A 22717-nucleotide genomic window follows, 5' to 3' on the forward strand; every position below is an offset into this window, starting at 1 on the left:
GCAGGCGTACAGTCTTTTCTTAAGGATGCTATAGAGACATCAGATAACACAAGCTAACGAATGGTCTGAGAAATCTTACTCGCATGTATGGTTGACACTACTGGGCACTTCGAACAGTCACAATCAGAGTTACTGTCGAGACAAAACGATTGTGCATAGAATCAACAGAACGTTTCCTAATGCAGTGGACCTATCAGAGCGGCCAAACTATAAACTGCTTGCAAATTATGTGCAACTCCTTGTAGGTAAATCTGAAGACAAATATATCTAAAAAAAAAAGACAGGGGCTCATCTTATTTACCAAATAAGAATGAAGATAAAAACGCAGAACAGATTGGAACTTCACAAATGTTGCGAAACATAACAATAATTTCACAAACGAAAACATCGCTACATTCAGAAATGAATCCTTTGAAGCATTTCCTGGTGGAGAAGTAGGTGATAAATAGAAGAACCAAGAGCGCACGAGACTAGGTAGCGCCTAAGTTGCAAGCAAATCCTTGTGCGTAATGCGAGCGTAGAACATGACTGGTAGAGTATCTCAGAATGTCACAGTAATTGAGGCACACAAGAATGAGTTAGCATGGCGTAAAATTTGCAGAAACTTTATAAGGCCTTATTTGAAACGCGTCGTTTCTGATTCATCACAGAATGAAAGCTTTAGTTCCATTTACAGCTTCGTCTTGTTCTGCTGAAATGTCTTCGGAACATATATTAATCTTATTGAATTTACACATCTGCGCTCTTCTCATACCTGCTTTATCTCAGAGACGTCAGTGAGTAGTTACAGCTGCTGCATACGTCCAGCATGCGATATCTATAAGTAGTAAGTGATTTTAGAAGACCATTATATCACTTTTGTGACAGTTATTTGAATGCTCTATTTTTAAACTTCGATAACTTACTTAGACCAACAAGCGACACTTGTGGCAATATTTTATTCTGATATTTATTTATGCCATTGCACTAATTTTTTAAAATTTTGCATTGTGCTGCATATCATATTCGCAATATAAAAGCAAAGTGCCATGATTATGATATTTTAATAAGCTGTCGCTGCTTGTGAATCAAAATTAGTATTATTTCGTCGCACTAAAAAGTAGTGGTGCCTCGGAGTACTGAAAATATGAAATGTCTAGCTGGAAGCAAAGCTAACATTATTGCTAAACTGGAACATTTACTGTTGAACAAGTCGTTTTGTTGTATAGAATTGTATTTAAAAACCATATAGTAGTAGATATAGAGCGTAAGACAAAAATGTTTGCTTTAGTTGTTAAATTTTAGTATTGTCAATAATCGCATGTGTTGCATGGAGAGATTAAACTGCTTGTCTTTGTTGTTTAGCATATGTTTCAGTAATAGCATTAAAAGTGTAAAAGGGTATAATATTCTACTATTTAGCACTCCGGAAACGAGTAGCATGTAGCCGTGCACGCAAACAAAGCCTGTGAACTGATTCCTTCCCCAGTTTTTCTATAGAACTTGTGAATATGATCTTTGAAATAATTAATATAAATCTTATAACGGTGTGTTTTCTAGAGCGCATTTTGTGAGTCGCCATTTCTTTCCTTATACTGATAAAGTCGGTTCGTACAGCTGTGCTGTGTCCCTACTTTTTGCATCAAAATGAAAATTAAGAGTATGAAACTCTTCATTTTTCTTTCTCCGTACTTCATGACGAGATCCTGTCTCATGCAAATCTCTGCTGTATGTTTCAGCGTACATGATCCCGATTTGCCTGCCGTTCGGCGACCTTGCCACCCAGAACTACACCGGGCTGAAGGTGACCGTGGCGGGGTGGGGAGCCACCGAGAACGGTGAGTCCAGCAGATGGTTGTGCCACTTGCCGCGATAAACGACGTCTCGGAAGACGGAACTGTGAGGGTCCAGGCGCCCCGGACGTTGAAGTCGTTAGAAAGATAAAGGAGGTCAGAGTTTAACGACCATCTCATTAGACACGAAGTGATTTGAGATGGAACGGGGTGGCCAAGAAATCTGCCGTAGTCTTGGTCAAGGAACTATTCCTACGTTCACCTCTAGTTATCTGGGGAGCCGACGAAAAGTTTAAACCACACTGATAGGACGAAAATGAATGGACGATGCGTTTATTATTCAATTTTATTAATTACTGCGCCATCTCACTCGACTGTAAGAAATTGGTCATATAGGTAAAACTATTAAGTATATATACAGGGTGAGTCAAGTAAGATGTAACATTCCTTTCATTTCCTGAACGGTTCCAGATATTGAAACGAGATTTCCTGCATTTGATAATATGCTGAGGGACTCGAAATGTGAACTCTGGTATAAACCGAGATACTGGAACAAGCACAGTTGTTTTAAAGGAACTGTATACTTTCATAACTGCTTTCAGTAGCCCTTCGAAGGACAATTACAGTGATGTAGCGCTTGTTGATATGGACGTTGACACCTTTCGCAAAAGAGTATGAGAAATGCACAAAACTGGAACGCAATGCAGCCAGAGTCGGTGATTGTACTGTAAATGACCCCAAGCAGAGCTCTCATGGCAGGCTCCGTCGTTATGGTCGATGCAGCAAGACAGCCCTACGCTACGACAAAACCTGATTTTCCATACGACCTAGCTTCAGGGTCCGCTATGATCTTTGTGTATTGGAACTAAGGCATACGCTAGCTTGTAGGGCAGCAAGTGGGGCTTAGGAAAACTATTTTAAACGTGCATACCCTTCCATGTTTTTGTGGAGACAACTACAGTTTCGTCAGGCAGTTTTGGTTGGTTGGTTGTTTTGGGGGGAAGGGACCAAACAGCGAGGTCATTGGTCCCATTGTATTAGGGAAAAATGGGGAAGGAAGTCGGCCGTACCCTTTCAAAGAACTACCCCGGCATTTGCCTGAAGCGATTTAGGGAAATCATGGAAAATCTAATTCTGGATGGCCGGACGCGGGTTTGGACCGTCGTCCTCCCGAATGCGAGTCCAGTGTACTTACCACAGCGCCACCTCGATGGCCAGGCAGTTTTCCATTGCCGTTTCGACAGCGTTTGTTTGACATTCGCCGAGTAAAATTAGCACGCCTAACTTCTCCTCGTTGTTTTACATGTCTGCATGCGAGAAACGTTGAAGCAGAAACGACCTTCAGCGCGGCCAAGTAAACACTCGAATGGCTTGATACAACGACATACCACCTTCATGAGCGTGTTTACAGCGCAATGGTCGATTTCGGCCTACTTGATTTTCAGTTTTAGAATTTCTCGTATTGTTTTGCGAAGAGTTTCAACCCCTATATTAACAAGTATTATATCACTGTATTCGTATATTCAAGCGCTTTCGGATGCCGTTAAAAATATAACATTCAGTATTTTGAACATGGCTCCACTTCAGCAACGGTTACAGAATAGCAGGTGAACAAGACAGCCAACCAGTTGCAATAAATGGTGGTACTCAATTAACCTTAACCACGATTTCAACGCAGTCAAACCCGTCTTTTTCAGAAGGACGAGAAATAAAACCTCACATTAGCAAACAGTCACTTAATAATAAGATCTCCACATAAAATGTGTCGGCAACTACTTATAAATCAATTTGTAAAAGATACACTCAGTCGGCATGTAGATCTTAACATGGGCTGGCATTTTATGTGATTGATTTTACTGATGTGACAGACCCTTGAGGTTAGTGGCCGTAACTTATACAAATGGATATGCACATCGTTCACAACACATTTTATTTATAGATGTTAGATCGGTTTACTAACTCACTGTTTGCTAATGTGAAGGTTGATTCTTGGCCTTCTGAAGAAGACGGGTTTAAATCCGTTGAAACCATGATTAAAGTTAACTGAATAGCACCATTTACTGCAAATGGTACGCTGTCTTAGTCTTATTCACCTGCTAAGTGTATCATTCTATGTAAAGATCATGCATGCCTCAATATCTCGATCGATACAAGAGTTAAGATTCTTTATTACATATCAAAATACATTACCGAAAACCTCGCTTTGATATCTAAACCCGTTCACGAAACAAAAGGGGTGTTACGTCTTACTTGACTCGCCCTGTGTAGAGTCTCTAGTGGCACATCACCTTTGAATAGAAATGTAGTTTTAGTTAAAAATAAAAACAGAATATCTCCTACTGAAAGAGGCGTTAGTTTACGTGGCGGCAAGTTCAATTGAGAAAGGGCTAAGTCAATGAGATCCATGCTGACTACATCGTAATAACAGTAGGCTCGTTCTCCGCGTTGTTAAAGGCAAAGGAAGCCACTATCTACCATACAAGATAGCTGCTACTATATTAGGACTGCGAAGAACAGGTACAAAAGTGCGATTTGCATTGACCAAAGGTTATTCCAGGATCGTAGAGAGTGAGAAGAGCCACCATCTGAAAAAAAAACGCAGCGAAGAATGCAATAGAAGATAGATGCATTCCAGCGGAGAATCTAATTGCTGCGGTCAGAGAGACGCGTACAGAAGAGAAAGGAGCAAGGATTGGGAGACCGAAGAACGGTACAGGGACACATCGTACGGACGTATCCACCCCAAAAATACCGAAGGTACGATGGCACGCTCAAACGATACGAAATCTAATCCCACTGGCAAACGGAACTCGAGGCGTTTTGTAGTATCGGTAACACTCTGTAGTATTCAAATCATATCATCGCCCTCTGCCACTGGGGGGAGATCCATAATATCAACAATACATACTTTGGCTGTCTTAGGCACAGATAAGAATCAGACTGACTGCTTAAAGAACTGGTTAAAATGAAAAAAGAGCCCTTCTCGAATGTGTTGATGTACTTGAAACGGTGAATATAAACATTTATGAATTACTCATGGAATTCTTGTTAATGGTTGATATTGAAATGTAATCAGTCAGTTCGTCTGTGTATCCATTCATTTTGCTTCTTTTGAAACTAGTTAACCTGAGACCTTTTGGACAATGTACTTATTTAAATGTTATCGTTAGTGGAATTTGTGTTTTCAGTAACTTAGCAATTTTTAGAAAGCCAGTCCTTTAAGCATGAACTGACGTATAGCTGTCGCAAACTACAGGTTTGAAGTGAAATTTGCGTCAGTTTTAATTAGGATAAGCTGCAACAAGATACTTGTTTAAATATTTGCTTATTTTCTTTCCTAATTTTGACTCATTTCATGGTTATCTTCGGAAGCGGTCTGCAGAAGGCGTACATTACAAATACTAAAGCAACGTGTAACTAGTGTGATTATAGGAAGATACTTCCTGGTTTTTAGCTCTCTTACTGAAAAGGAATAGTAATGCAACAACAACATGACTTTTGCCTCCGCTGCTTAATGAAAAAGACTCAAGTCTTCCGGCACGTTTCATAATGATGATGAACATGAAAAGGGATGAATTTAATAATATGAGCGAACAGATATTTCATTTACTGTAGCTGCAGCTGATATGATTTACGGCCACCGTATTCAAAATGGAAGTTTCTTTGTGCCTAGTACTGGTTTATAATATCGTGGTTTCGCGAAAAAAGCGACATATTTCAGAACTGCTACGGAAGTAATTTATGTATTTTGCACTTCCTTCACTATATGCTGTGTTGTGGCTCAGAAGTCGATTACAGATCTCTGTATTTTGTATGGGTCTTCTAACTAAGTTAACTGAGCGTTGTCCGCGAAAGGAAACGATCAGAGATCGACCTCCGTTTAGGCACTTTGTTTTACGCTGGGAGGAGACTTTATTTTAGTCTACAATCTGGAGCAAAATAAAATTTTCACGCCATAATGGTTCATTTTATGTCTACAATAAAATAATGTCATTTTCAATTAATGAAGTTATCTATTTTTCCGTCCACGTGTTCTTAAGTGAGTCTCTCATCTTCATATGGAATAATCTGTTTTCCACTCAGCGGCCATTACGATGTTTGTGCGCCCAAGTTTCATTTACGTAATCGAAGACAATGCAACTACGATTAACCCTGCAGGCCTCGAAAAGCCAGTAAGAGGAGCCATGTGTGTTTTTACTTCATTCTTTTATTTTGTTTTCTTTTCTGTATCAAACTACCATATTACGATTCACAACTTTACATCTTTCACTCAAGTTTCTCTCCACAGTAAAAGTTTCTAATAGTAGTGTGCATTTGCTTACCGATTTGCCTTATCACTATTACTGTTTTTCGTAATTATGAAAGAGCAGTTAAATAAAGAATGAAATACGTATAATACTGGGAAATTTTCAACATATATTTAAAATATAAGAAGAGTAATATAGAATCACTTTTACTGTTTCATTTTGAGTGCATAGTGATTTCTAGTTCTTAATCTAATATTGTCTCAAATTTTACATTTTTTTCTCATGTCACAATAACTGCGCTCGGAGTAATGAAAAGCTGTAAGTATGATATCAGAAGAAAATTAATAATTGCCAAAACAGTATTACACAGCATGTACCCATATTTGCAAATTAATTTGCGATGTGAATGACTCGTTCTACACGATTTATCTTGCAAAATGATCCACAGAAAGTGAAACTAACTAATGGTATTACTGAGTGCACTGACAGGCTAATGGACTGAAGAGATGAATAGAATTATATTTTTTGGTCTAAAGAAAGCTTGCATGTATACGAAATCATTATGACAAAAGTTACTACATCATTTTCGGTAGTCCAATTTACGTCAGCGCATATCGAGAGCGAAATTCTGTTTGCTACTTAAGTGCCTATCATGCTATGTCGTGAGTCACGTGCGAAAGAACGATTTCGCCCATGTTTAGAAATAGCGCAAAGGTTATCTCGTTCAGGGACTGCTTAGATAGTCTGCTACCGCCATGAGCTAATAATGATAAGCAATTTAATAAAACGTGTGTTAATATTCTGATTGACTAAAGGATGGATCATCCACAAGAAATCATCAGCAATTTCTTGCACTAAGGTATTTGTACATGCAAACATCTAACGTCACGTCCATTCAAACCAACGCCATTATTTTGCTTCAATAGCAATAGTAAGTTATAATAAAGCAGCTCACAATTTTTCATGCCGCTATAGCAAGTAGTTCTCCAGTGGAAGGAAATTTTACTACAAAAAGTCATTTTGAGGAGTTTAAGGTTGAAAATGATAAAAAGTTCTGATATTTTTTAATGAAACCTCAAAAGCATTCATCAGCAGAGTCACGATCCTCTTTCTTGTCCCGTCCCTTTCTCTAAAAGCAGCTTCATTCAGGCTGACATTGCTTCTTTGGCGTTGGACTCGGCTGCACGCCACGACTTGGCAGCTCTTAATTTCTCTAAACACTGTAATCCCTTGACAGGATAACAGCCAGAGTTCATGTTGCGATGCTTTAGCGCTCCTGTTCTTCCCATGTTTCATTAAACGATAACACAGCATTACTGACTCTCCATTTCAGAGTATTTCACCCCACAAATACATTCTTCAGCACTGATGTCAAATCATTTTACTGAACGAGTCATTGGAATTTGAGTGCCGAAGTACACATTTACGGACGAAGTCTGGATAAGCTAGGTCCCCGTAAATTGGCTTTATGGCGTCCAAAAGAAATAGAAATCTTGTGTTGAGAACACGCTTCTAAAACTTCAACCTTCCGGAATTTACACCGTGATTCTAGAGCAGGCGGACAAAGTAAATGTAATGGCTTTCTCTCATTTGAGAATGTTTGTGGAAGTACATGGCTCAGTGTGTTTTCTAAATCATTTCTCTTATTCCTGATGGTCATTACATTATCACGGCTGAAGTTCATTTACTGTTTTATAAGATATTTAACCCCTCAGTGGCTTGTCAACTCACAGTTTGTTGGTGTACAGAGTCTGACTTAAGGCTACGCAACGTGTCCTCGATCGATAAATGGAAAACACAGCCTTCTATGCGGAGTAATTTCAAAGATGTCAATATACAAAAGATGTCTATCAAAACTTTCACTCAAGAAGTGTAATAAAATTAAAAGTAAAATACTTCTAAAAGACACACTGACATAAATTAAATTACATTTTACATAGGAAAAAGTTAGTAGTATCATAGGAATTGTTCTGAAAAATACCAAAAATTTCTGAGATTTGCTTGAAAACTCCCCTAACACCAACGTTTTGGTGAATTTGTGGAATGGCACAAGAAATTAGGTACAGATGTATTTAATATCATATTTGCTAATCAGTAATTACGGCAATACTTAATACTGCTCATCGCACTACTTTTTGTCTACTAACTATGATGTTTTTTATTGCCTTTCGGTAGTTCGTGAAATGACCCAGGTATGCGTTGAGTTTTACTGCTCACGCCATATTTATCGTAACACAGATTTCTCCTGCATTTTGACAGTGCCTTCTGTACGAATGTATATGTTAAAATAATTGAAAAAAAGTGTCAAGAACTAGCTAAAATTGCTCGTCGACGAATACGACGTTCCTACACTGCCATGTAATTTCGTAATCATTTTCAGCGTTAACTCAGACGTCTTGAAAATGAAAGACTGTTGAAAGTATTTAATAATTATATTTCAAATTAATAAGCGAAAAGAGTTTGTCAGAACCAAAACATCTGGAAAAATGTAACTGTCGATTTACTGGTGTATTTTATAAAAGAACTCATACACTGCTATGCAAAACTGTAGGACGAGGTGCGTGAAGTAACAGAACACATTAATAACTCGATGGAAATGAGCGAAAGGGCGGGAGCATGTTGCCTGAGACGTGTCAGCCGTGCACAGAAAGCTGGACGTCACGTGGCGTTAGGTTAGCGCAACTATATCGCCAAAGCGGGCTGGCCCCGCAACACGAGGCAGATCAAGGAAACGGAAAAGGCAGCATGTGTCAATCAACGAGTACTTACGGTGCACTGTGGTGGTGTTCTTCGTTACAACTTCTCTTCAAATGGGGAAAAATCATGGGTAAACTAGAAGAAAGACATGTATGTCGATTACAGCGTAGGAGTTTGGAATTTCTCACAGTGTTGCTTCATGTGCATGGGGAATGTTCCAAAATACAGGCACTGCTGCCCGAATGAGAGGTGGTGGTCCAACACGTTCAACTACAACAGCAGATGACCACTAGATAGCGAAACAGGCGAAAAGGCATCCATCATCCACATGAAACAGCTGATTCAATTGCAACCACACGCAACATGACCACAATGCACACTCCATAACAGCAGGGCAACTGCATGGGCGTGATCTTGTCAGACGACCAATACGTTGTGTTCCGTTGACACCTACATGTCAGCGGAGCCTTTTGCGGTGGTGCCAAGAGTATAGCGACTGAAGAGTGAGGTCAGTTGCTCTTCTTCGATCATAGTAGATTTAGTTTGAGCTGTGATTCCGGACGTATCCTCGTACGGCGAGAGTTGGGAACACGTAATACACCCAGGAACTCTTTTGAACATGATCATTTTGGTAGTACAGCTGGTGAGGAGGCGTAATATTGCATGGCCGTACTGACCTCTAAATCTTTGAACACGGTACACGCGTTTACATCTACACGTACGAGGGTGGTTTGAAAAGTTCTCGGAATCACCACGAGAGGTCAGCGGTAGTGCAACGAGTTTTTCACAGGATATTCATTGGACTGCTGTCTGTAAACACGTGTCATGTCAGTGCTCTTGGAAGAGAGCTGTGGCGCTGATGTGGTTGTGTTGTTGTTCCCGCGTAGTGATTTGCGAGGATGGAAAAAATCGAGATTCGAGCAGTGGTAATAAGTACATCGTAAAGCTCAACTGTTGCCAAGTGGACAAATGAATTTAAATTTGGTCGGGAGAGCTTAGATGATGATCCGCACAGTGGTCGGCCAATATGTGTCACAACTCCAGAAATTATTGCAAAATGCGCAAAACGGTCATGGAGGATCGCCGATTGAAGGTGCGTGAAATTGCTCACGCTTGCCAGATCTCATCTGAAAGGGTATATAACATTTTAACTGAAGAATTAGAAATGAGAAAATTATCTGCAAGATGGGTGCCGCGACTATTGATGCTGGATCAAAAACGCAAGAGAATGGACATATCGGAACAACGTTTGGCCCGTTCGGCCAATATGTGTCACAACTCCAGAAATTATTGCAAAATGCGCAAAACGGTCATGGAGGATCGCCGATTGAAGGTGCGTGAAATTGCTCACACTTGCCAGATCTCATCTGAAAGGGTATATAACACTTTAACTGAAGAATTAGAAATGAGAAAATTATCTGCAAGATGGGTGCCGCGACTATTGATGCTGGATCAAAAACGCAAGAGAATGGACATATCGGAACAACGTTTGGCCCGTTTTAGGAGAAACGAACAAGAGGTTTTGCGCCGGTTTGTGACCACAGATAAAACTTGGGTGCACTACTATACCCCAGAGACAAAACAAGAGTCAAAGCAGTGGAAACATGCTGATTCTCCGCCACCAAAGAAAGCAAAGGCGGGAAAGGTAATGGCATCAGTGTTCTGGGATGGGAAGGGGATTCTGTTTGTAGATTATCTCCCCACTGGGCAAACAGACACTGGAGGATGCTATGCTAACCTCCAGGACAAATTTCAACAAGAGATACACGAAAAAAAGCCCGGTTTAGCAATGAAGAAAGTCATCTTCCATCAAGACAAAGCGCGCCCACACACACGTGCTGTCACCATGGCAAAATTAAACGAACTAAGTTATGAATTGTTGCCACACTTGCCTTATTCACCTACTGTGGCTCCATCAGACTTCCATCTGTTCCCAAAACTGAAAATTTTTCTTGGTGGACGAAGATTCACTTCAAACGAAGAACTGATAGCCAGAATTGACAACTGTTTTGGAGGCCTGGAGGAAATTCATTTTCAATGTGGGATCAAGGCACTGGAACATCGTTGGACCAAGTGCTCTAATCTACAAGGAGACTACATTGAAAAATATAATAAGTTTCAGTGATGTGAGTATTTTTTTTCTATTCCGTTCCGAAAACTTTTCAAACTACCCTCGTATATCATACTCCGCAAGTGTGGCGGAGAGTGTTTCTGAACTGATCCTTCCTACTCACTTCCACTCGCGAATGGCACGTGGAAAGAATGATTGGCGTAAAGCCTCTGTTTTACCTCTCCAATTTTCTCGTCGTGGTGCGAGATGTATGGTGGAAGGAAGTAATATGCTGCCCGAGAGTTCCTGGAATGCGTTCTCTCGAAATTTCAGTAGTAAATCTCTCCGTGAGGCATAATTCGTCTCTTGTAATGTCTGCCGCTGGAGTTTATTGAGCATCTTTGTAATGTCCTCTCGCTGACTAAACGATCCCGTGACGAAACGCGCCGCTCTTTGTTGGATCTACTCTATCTCTTCTATTAGTCCTGCCTGGGAAAGGATCCCATATTGACGAACAATAGTCTACTTCTGAATCGGTTGAACAAGCGGCTTATAAGCCACTTCCTTCCTGGATTAGTTACATTTCCTTAAGATTCTTCCAATGAACCTCAGTCTGACATCTACTTTTCCTGTTATTTGTGTTAGGTAGTTATTCCACCTAAGGTCGCTTTGGATAGTTACTCCTAAATATTTTCCGGTAGACACTGTTTGCAGCACTTTGCCATCAATAATGGAGTTGTACAGTAGTAGATTTCTTTTCCTAAATATAGGCCTACGCAGTATGTTATAATTATTCGTGTTCAAGGTGAACTGCCAGAGCCTGCACCATTCATCATTCCTCTGCAGGACCTTCTGCAAATCGACTGCCTTCTGGGATTACTATTTTCTTACAGGCAACTATCATTTATATACACTGTAGATAGTTCTGATCCTGTCACACTTTCCTGAGATACCCGGGAAATTACCTTTACGTCTATCTATTTTGTTCCATTGGGGGTGACGTGCTGGCTTCTGTCTACAAGTAAGTCTTGAATCCAGTTGCAAATCTGGTCTCCAATACTCAGTAAACTCTTAGTTTTTTCACTAACCACCAGTGCGAGACGGTGTCAGTTGCCTTCTTGAAGTCAACGGACACGGTATCAACTGAAGCGCTTTTTTTTTTTTTTTGTCTATAGCGCTGTGGATCTCATGAAGGAACAGAACGAGCTGAATTTCGCAAGATTTCTGTTTACAGAAGCCATGTAGATATTTATAGAGGAGATTTTATTTCTCTAAAAACTTCGTAATTCTTGAGAATAAAACATTTTTCATTATTCTACAACAGGTGTTTCCCACATCTTCGTCCTCATCACCGAATATTTGATGCTGACTCTCAGATGCTCTGAAATTTGTATCCTGTCACTTTTGCTAACCAAAAATATCTTCCTACCTTTCTTAACATTCTTTGTCACACCCGTTGTCATAGGTGCTACCAAAGCCTTGCGATCACTGTGCCTTCAGATAGTTCAAATGGCTCTGAGCACTATGGGACTTAACATCTGAGGTCATCAGTTCCCTAGAACTTAGAACTACTTAAACCTAACTAACCTAAGGACATCACACACATCCATGCCCGAGGCAGGATTCGAACCTGCGACCGTTGCAGTCACGCGGTTCCAGATTGTAGCGCCTAGAACCGTTCGGCCTTCCTCTACGTTGTTTCGCGATGCGCGATCGATTATCTGAATATCTGCCATTTCGTCGTTCGTAAGATGACTGAAAGAAGGGACCGTGTTACGATCTTCCGCGGCGAAACAATTTCGGAAGACCATGTTCTGTATTTCGGCCGTCTCGCTGTTATCTTCAGCTCCGGTGCCAGCATGTCGGCCGCGCGGGATTAGCCGAGCAGTCTCAGGCGCTGCAGTCATGGACTGTGCGGCTGTTCCCGGCGGAGGTTCGAGTCCTCCCTCGGGCATGGGTGTGTGTGTTTATCCTTAGGATAATTTAGGTTAAGTAGTGTGTAAGCTTAGGGACTGATGACCTTAGCAGTTAAGTCCCATAAGATTTCACACACATTTTTTTTTTTTTTTGCCAGTATGTTGATTTTACGTCAGACCAATAACTGTTACGGTTTTTGCATTCATCGGATGACAAAATTTTACTTCCACAATCACTGAACGATTCTCACATTGTTTTCCCCATGCTCACGTTAGCTTCGTTCAGCTTTTGTTTCTCAGCTAGGCTTTAACTACTCTTGAATCTGTGATGAAGCTATCTTTGTTTACGTAGCTGTTTTCTAACGCGGATATTAAGTCACGGTGGGCGTTTCCCATTCCCTAAGGCCTTGAGTGAAACCTAAATGTCTAAGGCAAATTGAACGATACTTTTGAATGTTTTCATTTGTGCTCCACATCTTCGTCATCACTGAATATTTGACGCTGACTACTCAGATACCCTGTAATTTGTATCCTGACATCAGTCAAAGTTATTGTGACACTGTACTCCCTACCCATGTGCGTCTTTTCAGGGGTGCATTCGGCCCTGAATTCATTTTTATAGGCGATAATGTGCGATCGCATCGGACTGCGGCCGAAATACTGAACATGGTCTTCCGAAATTGTTTCGCCGCGGAAGATCGTAACACGGTCCCTTCTTTCAAAAAATGGCTCAAATGGCTCTGAGCACTATGGGACTTAACTTCTAAGGTCATCAGTCCCCTAGATTTAGAACTACTTAAACCTAACTAACCTAAGGACATCACACACATCCATGCCCGAGGCAGGATTCGTACGTGCGACCGTAGCGGTCGCACGGTTCCACACTGTAGCGCCTAGAACCGCTCGGCCACTCCCTTCTTTCAGTCATCGTACGAATGACGAAATGGCAGATATTCAGATAACCGATCGCGCATCGCGAAACAACGTAGAGGAACGCACAGTGGCCGGCCGCGGTGGCCGAGCGGTTCTAGGCGCTTCAGTCCGGAACCGCGCTGCTGCTGCGGTCGCAGGTTCGAATCCTGCCTCGGGCATGGATTGTGTGATGTCCTTAGGTTAGTTAGGGTTAAGTAGTTCTAAATCTAGGGGACTGATGACCTCAGATGTTAAGTGCTCAGAGCCATTTGAACCATTCCGTTTCCTCCACTCTTCTGGGTACTTCAATTTTTCTGTCAGCAAGTGTACACACACACTATGTGAAATGAACACTACTCATGTAATCAGATACTTTCCGGTTCTTACTCTTTGTTATAGTCATTCATTACACCAAGTGAAAGTGGTGTACAAGTTGTTTCTTTCCTGACAAGTAACCCCTTGAGTGCGAGGTCGCAAGTTCAATCTTTAGTAAGGCTCGTTCGAAAGTGTTATGTTAACATTTATGACACGATAAATATTAGCTGTTAACGACTCACCATGTGCATCAGGAGCGTGACAGAAAATGAGTGTCCGAGAGGTGCGAGATCAATCTTCTAGGGTATGTATGTATTACAGCTTCACAAATGTTAAAAAAAACCAGTAACTTACACCATCAACACTAAATGATAAATGGAACGTCACAGTGATCACAAAGATTAGCTCCATCAAGATAGGTGATCTCCTTGGGGGTTAAAAATCGTGCCGGACGTTCTGCTAGGTATCCACTATTAGAAAAATGAATATAGAGTCATAGTGGTGCTGCGGGGTGACGAGAACTGATGGAATGTGATGGCATGCAACCGAATGCAAAACTGTCTGACATGGAGCTTATTGTGAAACTGGCTACCCTTTAAGGCGTAGCTGCAGGTAGTGCGATAATTTGTTTTATAGGCACGGAAAAAACAAACATCCAGAGGCTGAATTTGTCCAGTGTTTCCAGGTGATATGAATCGCAACGTCACCTTTAACGAGGGATAGTTTACCCTAAAGTAGTATGGCTTTTATACTCAGACCAGGAATTAAACAACAGCAAATTCTTTTGAGCGGCTATTGAAAAAAAGCATTCCTTACATCTTAGTTGTAATTCTCTTACGCCCATTTTCCCTCTTTTGCTCGCTGTGACGTAAATATTTTCTACTGCCCTGCAAAGTTACGCACATGAGAAAAATCGAGGGGATCAGAGCACCTCCTACTTCTCGCAGCGTGGCAGATAACTTTCCACTCACTTTACGACATTGATGTTGGCTGATCTTGATATAACTCTCTTGGAACTTCTAATTTCCAGGGTTCCTGTCATATGCATTTACTATTCAAATCCCGATTGGTCGAAGTTGGAAGCAAGTTCCTTACTAAGTGATAGGATTAGTTTGTTTATTTCATCTACAAATTTTCGGGCCAATTCCGCAGTTTGTTGTGCGTTGTCAAGCTGGCGCTTTGCTTTGAAATTCCGTTATCTTAGGTCTTCCTTTTCTGTAGCACTATCTGGAGCTACGCAACCATCCAGTGCTTCCCTTAAAATCGCTGTAATCTATATCGCGCGCAACTTGATTCGAATAACATAGTAGATCACTATCACGCACATCCTCTAAATTGTATCGAGTATTCTTCAAACGCGCAGACACCAGTTTTTGCTACAAGTACGCCTTTACCTCCCTTGAATATCCATAGTTTTTCTTATGCACTACACGATCACATGGCTGCGGACTTATTGGAAATCTGGCTTTCTTCTTTTTTTTGCGGGTGATCTAACATGTGCGTAATTATATTTAGTACCTGCACCTCGGACAACGATTGTCCTTTACTACGTTTCATTGGAGACGGGATTTGTGGTTCCCTGTCCGACAAGGACGATGAACTACATGACTCAACACCTGTTTCAATATCACTTTCACCTGTTAAGCACTTATCGTCATCATTGTACTCATGATTTACATTGTCCGCACAGCCGAGCGCATACGACACCACACGTTCCACTTACTCATCTTGCAGAAACATTAATATTTCATATGCTACTTCTTTCTCACTCTGCGAAATCCCTTAGGCTCCTTTCAGACGAAATGTCAATTTCGGAAACTGTTGCTGTAGATATAATGCAATATTTGCTTTGTTTATACACTACTGGCCATTAAAATTGCTACACCACAAAGATGACGTGCTACAGATGCGAAATTTAACCGACAGGAAGAAGATGATGTGATATGCAAATGATTAACTTTTCAGGGATTTCACACAGGGTTGGCGCCGGTGGCGACACCTACAACGTGCTGACGTGAGGAAAGTTTCCAATCGATTTCTCATAAACAAACAGCAGTTGACCGGCGTTGGCTGGTGAAATGTTGCTGTGATGCCTCGTGTAAAGAGAAAAAATGCGTACCATCACGTTTCCGACTTTGATAAATGTTGGATTGTAGCCTATCGCGATTGCGGTTTATCTTATCGCGACATTGCTGCTCGCGTTGGTCGAGATCCAATGAGTGTTAGCAGTATATGGAATCGGTGGGTTCAGGAGGGTAATACGGAACGCCGTGCTCGATCCCAACGGCCTCGTATCACTAGCAGTCGAGATGACAGGCATCTTATCCGCATGGCTGTAACGGATCGTGCACCCACGTCTCGATCTCTGAGTCAACAGATTGGGACGTTTGCAAGACAACAACCATCTGCACGAACAGTTCGACGACGTTTGCAGCAGCATGAACTATCAGCTCGGAGACCATGGCTGCGGTTACCCTTGACGTTGCATCACAGACAGGAACGCCTGCGATGGTGTACTCAACGACAAACCTGGGTGCACGAATGGCAAAACGTCATTTTTTCGGATGAATGCCGGTTCTGTTTACAGCATTATGATGGTCGCATCCGTGTTTGGCGACATCGCGGTGAACGCACGTTGGAAGCGTGTATTCGTCATCGCCATACTGGCGTATCACCCTGCGTGATGGTATGGGGTGCAATTGGTTACACGTCTCGGTCACCTCTTGTTCGCATTGACGGCACTTTGAACAGTGGACGTTACATTTCAGATGTGTTACGACCCGTGGCTTTACCCTTCATTCGATCCCTGCGAAACCCTACATTTCAGCAGGATAATGCACGACCGCATGTTGCAGGTCCTGTACGGGTCTTTCTGGGTACAGAAAATGTTCGACTGCTTCCCTGGCCAGCACATTCTCCAGATCTCTCACCAACTGTAAACGTCTGGTCAATGGTGGCCGAGCAACTGGCTCGTCACAACACGCCAGTCACTACTCTCGATGATCTGTGGTATCGTGTTGAAGTTGCATGGGCACCTGTACCTGTACATGCCATCCAAGCTCTGTTTGACTCAATGCCCAGGTGTATCAAGGCCGTTATTACGGCCAGAGGTGGTTGTTCTGGGTACTGATTTCTCAGGATCTATGCACCCAAATTGCTTGAAAATGTAATCACATGTCAGATCTAGTTTAATATATTTGTCCAATGAATACCCGTTTATTATCTACATTTTGTTCTTGGTGCACAAATTTTAATGGCCAGCAGTGTAGTTCCCATAGCTCTGCGTTGTTTCGAGACCACTGGCATTGTAACACTGATGTGAGTTACTCCTCGACTAAACAGTTCAACCAATCCCCTTAGCATCATGATGTGCTCACCTTTGGATACCTTCAGTGCCGTCTTATGCTGTCATTGGCAGCGAATATTATGGTAACACGGTAGACAGTATTTGGGGCGTCGAATGCCATAAACACCGTTGACCTTTTGCACCATGGCATTCAAGGGGTTCCTTGTGAGATTTTGGGCTTTCAGTATAACTGTCACATGTCTTAGCACTTCTCTTCAACGGTATTTTGCATCGATGTTAAGCAGGCCGTTTACGACAGCGACAGGTCGTCCGTCTGACGAGGCACTGAACTTTTGGCAGGTACGGGCAGTGACGAGCTGCGCTACACGCGCCTGACGGTGGCGGCCACGGACGGGTGCGCCGCCGCCTACCGGCGCACGCACATCGCGCTCAGCGGCGAGACGCAGGTGTGCGCCGGCGGCGCTCCGGGCGTCGACTCGTGCGACGGCGACAGCGGCGGCCCGCTCACGCTGGCCCACCAGCCGGGCGCCGGCGACCCGCGCCACGTGCTGCTCGGCGTCGTCTCCTTCGGCGCGCGCCGCTGCGGCTCCGACGGCTTCCCCGGCGTCTACACGCGCGTCGGCGCCTACCTCAACTGGTTGCTCGACAACCTCCAGCCCTGACCTTCTCCTGCTGCAGCCTGGGCTCGTCTAGCTACGTGCTGTCCCTGTGGTGCATCCGCGTCGCCGATGGGACTCGGTGGGGATAACGAGGCCATCAATCCCTCGCTACCCCTTTCATTTATTACTGATGCTCTAGTAGTCAGAAGAGAAACAACATTCTAATACATCTTTCGCCAGTTTCATTTTCGCAACGATACTCATTTATTTGTTTGCCACCTCGTATTTATTGTCTTTTCCGGCTGATCAAATTCTTCATTACGCTCTGCCCAACACGTACCACATTTCGAGCTCCCATCCAGACATTTTTTATGCTGTAGTTAATGCAGCCCCTGTTACGGGCAAGTTTTGTTTTATCATGTGGAAAGGCATCGCGGATGAATTATTGCTTAACATTTTCCGCTACGAAGAGTGTACAGGATTTGCTAAGGAATGAAGTTGATAAACGTTCATTAATACAAAGTAAGCAACGTTAAGTCAGCTGCAGTTCTGACCTTCCAAAGCTCTACACCAAAATCGTGTCTTTCAAGTGTAATTGAAGTTACTCTTGTATTACAATGTTGCCTGCGAGTACAACATGTGTATTCATTACGTTGTAATGTTATCACAGCGAAGCATAACGTGAGCATAATAGTGTCCATTTTTTCGTAAAGATATTTTATTTTTATTTTTTGTTAGTCTGCAGCTAATAGTATTTCTTGATATAACTGTACGACATCTACACTTTATTGTTTATTTATTTCATTGTAGTTATTTTCGAAGGTGAAGCCCCATTTCCATGCACTCCTTTATCAAAGATAGATAAAGAGTAAATTCCAGTTGTCATAAAAGTCGTCTGTCATTACGTCATGAAAAACTCCATATAGGGCTAGTATAAATATAATCAAGAAGTATATCCTATTACGCGAAAAATCGGGGCACAATGAGATTTCACTCTGAAGCGGAATCATCGCTGATTTGAATATTCCTGACAGATTATAACTGTATGCCCCATCAGGACTGTAATAGAGGACTTACGCCTTTCGCAGCAACGGATCCACCGTTTGAGCTATTTTATTAAACTAAACTCTTTTATTGTCCTGAAATACAAGGTATTACAACTTTTTTACAAATGTGTGTACGTAGCTTAATGACGATCAATACATCTTTCAAATTATTTTCGTGAAACACGGAATTAATAATAATAATAACAATAATATGACAGCTATTGAAACACGACTCACGATCCGCCTTGGAATCTCACTTCTGCTTGCATCTCTTCTCTTACCCCCACATAAGCCCAGAAGTCTGGAAGGTAGGAGAGTAAGTATTGGGAAACTGAAGCTGTGAGGACGGGTCGTGAGGTCTGCTCGTATAACTGAGGTCGGTAGAGTACGTGCCGGCGAAAGTCAAAGGAGCCAAATTCGAGTCTCGGCCCAGCAAACGATTTTAATCAGCCACAAAGTTTGAAAACTGCTGCTTAAATTTAATCATTATTTGTCAAAATAATATATGTCAAGAAATATACCGTAAAATGGACAACTACGTACAGAAAGTTGGGCTGAAGGTGAATCAAGACAAAATGGAATTCGTGCGATTAGGAAGAAGACAAGAGCAGCAATAATTTCTTGAGATAAATGACACGAGGTTCAAGAAAGTTCATCAGCTGAAGTAATGGAAACTTGGTTTATCAGTGACAAACACAAGAATGGACACCAAGCAAAGAATAGCAGTGGGAATCAAATGCATGTATTCCCTTAGGGAGACACGCAGCTCAAAATCAATCTCTGCGAATACTAAAATGAGAATATATAACACAGTGATATTCCCAACAGTCATGTATGGCCCAAAAACCTGCAGCGTAACTAAATGACAAAAGGAAAAACTAATAATCTTTGAAAGAAGAGTAATGAGAAATACTTGGGGACCCATTTCAGATAACGAGGTATGGAGGCGAGGAAGAGTGAACAAATCTACTTCTTGATGCTACAAGCAACAATCCTACAGAAGTTGAAGAGCAAAAGGATCCAGCGAACGGGCCATGTAGCCCATAAGCCAGAAGAAAGACAGGTGGAGAAAGCAACTCCACACGCCCCAAAGGACGATTAAGGCAGCGGTTGATGGACGACCTGACGAAGATCTGGCAGTCCTGGGGATTGAAGACATCTGGAGGAGCCATGCACGAAGCAGAAAGGAATGGAGACAGTTTGTGGAAGCAGCGTGTGATCTGGAGAGCCTGAAATCGCCGGGTATTTATGTATGTATTTTTCAAAACTTTGTTTTTGTATATCAGCTGAGACTCAACTCTCTATGAACTTTTTATGCAGGAGCCCCTGATAATGGGCCTTCGGTCTTGGAACTGTTCGTGACTTAATATATAAAGTGAAGCTGTTGAACATTTATTCCTGGAAATAACGCCAGGTTTTCAAAAAGGAAAGGCAATTCACCGCTTGGTTACTTGACAAATAACATGTATTCTTTCTTAATAACTTACATTGTTAATCAAGAATGAACTCTTCATTCCGCAGTGCAGTGTGCGCGCTCTCCACCACACAGTGAAGATTCACTCTGGAAACAGCTCCTGGGCTGCAGCCAAGCTATTTTTCCTCCGTGTACTTCCTTCCATGAGTGTTAGTCCAGCGAAGTTTGCAGGAGAACAAGTTTGATGTTCAGAAAGTAGGAGAGCAGAACTGGGAGGGTGTAGCGAAAGGCATGGTTTCTGGGTCGTGTCCGGTTTTGCTACAGAGTTTTAATCTGTCATGTAGTTTTAATACATTGTTAATATGTGTGGTCCATTTCCTCAGTTCATATACAAGATACACAGCATTAATAACATATATTTCAGCGTAATCTATTGCGACATAATCTTTCTACTGTCGCTGGTAGCTTTCCAGTTTCGTCCAGAGAAAATATCTTGGTCCTGACTTTGATCAGTTTATCTGCTAAAATTTGCACTGTAATTTGAATTTTTGCTGCAGTGGCTTTTTCAGATTAATCGACAAAATTAAACTGCACTTTGTCTTTTGAAATAAAAATACACAGTTTAAGATAAACAAAATTTTATAATTTTCTATATGTACAATATCATAAACCATTAGGTCTTTTACCTCAATAACAATTTACATACTCGAGCTTTTCGTCAGTTGTTTGAACTGACCTCGTCGTCGAGAGGAGGTTAAACCCCAATCTTCCTTCCTCTCTTTTCTTCAAGCAAGGTGCACGTGTGTCATCATTAACAACTGGTCGTTTCTTCAGGAATTCGCCTTCTTCCCCCATGATCCATGGCAAGCGAACAGTGCAGATGTCACAGATTACATCTCCTCTTTCTGACATTCAGCTTAGATGAACATCAGAGTTTTATTAGTCTGTTAGAGAAACTGGCATCTTCTTCCACTTCCTTCATAAACTGATAAATTTATAATTGCCGGTAAACAATCTGATTGTAAGTGCATCTCACTTTCCAAAACTACTGTTCTTTTTCACAACAGTACTTCAAGTTGAATATTTCCAAGTATATCACTTTCTCGCAATTGTAGTTCATCACCGGACCATATCATGAACATATGTATGGCTGGACCCCTTGCTTCACTGTAACGCTATACTTGGACGAACAAGCACTTTTACTCCATCTCAACAACGTGCTTCCGTTATAAAAACATAGTTCATTACTGATGCAATTGTAAACAGAGTATCCTTACTTACAGGACAAACGTCGAAAGGAAAATTTGATTAAACTGTCAAAGAGCTTACCATGTTCCATAAGACCATGCTCTTGATTGTATCAGAAGTAGTTTCTAGTATGGTTGTAAACTGACAGAATTGCCTTTACCTTTTGAATGCATAATATCATTCGGAAAAAAAAGACTAGAGCTCTCTCTTTCACAGTCAAATCTCAGTTAAGACTGTGAATGCAGAGAATACTTAAAGACTGAAACATTAAAGAGTCTGACAGCTTTAGACATTGTAGTGGAAAATATAGATGTAGCTACTGATATAATACTACTTGTCTGAATTTAATTTATTCTATTATCATCTGTATTTGTAGAAATGCCTTATAAGCGTATTTTATCTGTGCATATTTATAGTTTGGCTAAACTGGTGCATGATGCAGTACGGGACCTATTCATGATCATGAGGACAGACATTTACCGAGTTCTCTCTTTTCATTGTACACACAAACTCTGATTGTATCCCTGCGGCTGATGTTTATTTAGACTGAACAATATCGCCGACGCAAACAATATCGCCGATACAATAGCAGAGAATGGACAAAAATGTTGCTTTCCAAAAGGTTTTCTCTGTCCTAGAGTTGGTAAATAACCCTGCTGTCACTGCCACCTGCCAAGAGCCGCCGACTGAATACCTCACTTTTCGTGCATGGTTGATCGCTGCAGCTGAAATATTGCTTGATTGTGTGACATTTTTAGCTACTAAACATCTTCCAAAATTGTACAACAAGTTGTATAACTCACTTTACTTTTTTGTATAATTTTGAAAGAGATTTTTGTACAAAGAGCAGCTATTGTAAGAAAAACTTTGTTAAATAAACTTGTAATATTTTATCATAATTTTCGAATTCTCTCATTTCACTTCAATGAAAATCATTGAATTTACACAGCTTCAAACAGCAAAGAGATAAATTTAGATATTTTTGTTAACATTAGTGGTGTGATACTGCTGTTTCTAAAACAGTGTCTATGTCAGTGTCATAAGGGGCCGATATGAAACCTCCCTCTCAAGGAAAATCAAGTTAAGATCGGAGGCAGCCATCCGACTCATCCATGCCCCTCATTATTTCCCCTTATCTTCCTCCTCCTCTCTCTCCTATGTCCAATCCGTCACACCTGTGTAGCATAAATCCAT

The 22717-nt window shown here is 41.5% G+C and overlaps 1 protein-coding gene across 1 annotated transcript in view; it reads left to right on the top strand.

Moving 5' to 3' along the window:
• Positions 1-22422, top strand: part of LOC126474889 (serine proteinase stubble-like) — an 87131-nt gene extending 64709 nt beyond the window's left edge. Inside the window, exons 4-5 of the mRNA XM_050102421.1 lie at positions 1719-1817; positions 17556-22422. Of these exons, the coding sequence (XP_049958378.1) occupies positions 1719-1817; positions 17556-17878 (422 nt within the window). The 3' untranslated portion in view covers positions 17879-22422. The remainder of the gene's footprint in view (positions 1-1718; positions 1818-17555) is intronic.
• Positions 22423-22717: the final 295 nt, after the last annotated feature.

Source organism: Schistocerca serialis, chromosome 1, assembly GCF_023864345.2.
Source record: "Schistocerca serialis cubense isolate TAMUIC-IGC-003099 chromosome 1, iqSchSeri2.2, whole genome shotgun sequence".
In the NCBI taxonomy this organism is placed as follows: domain Eukaryota; kingdom Metazoa; phylum Arthropoda; class Insecta; order Orthoptera; family Acrididae; genus Schistocerca; species Schistocerca serialis.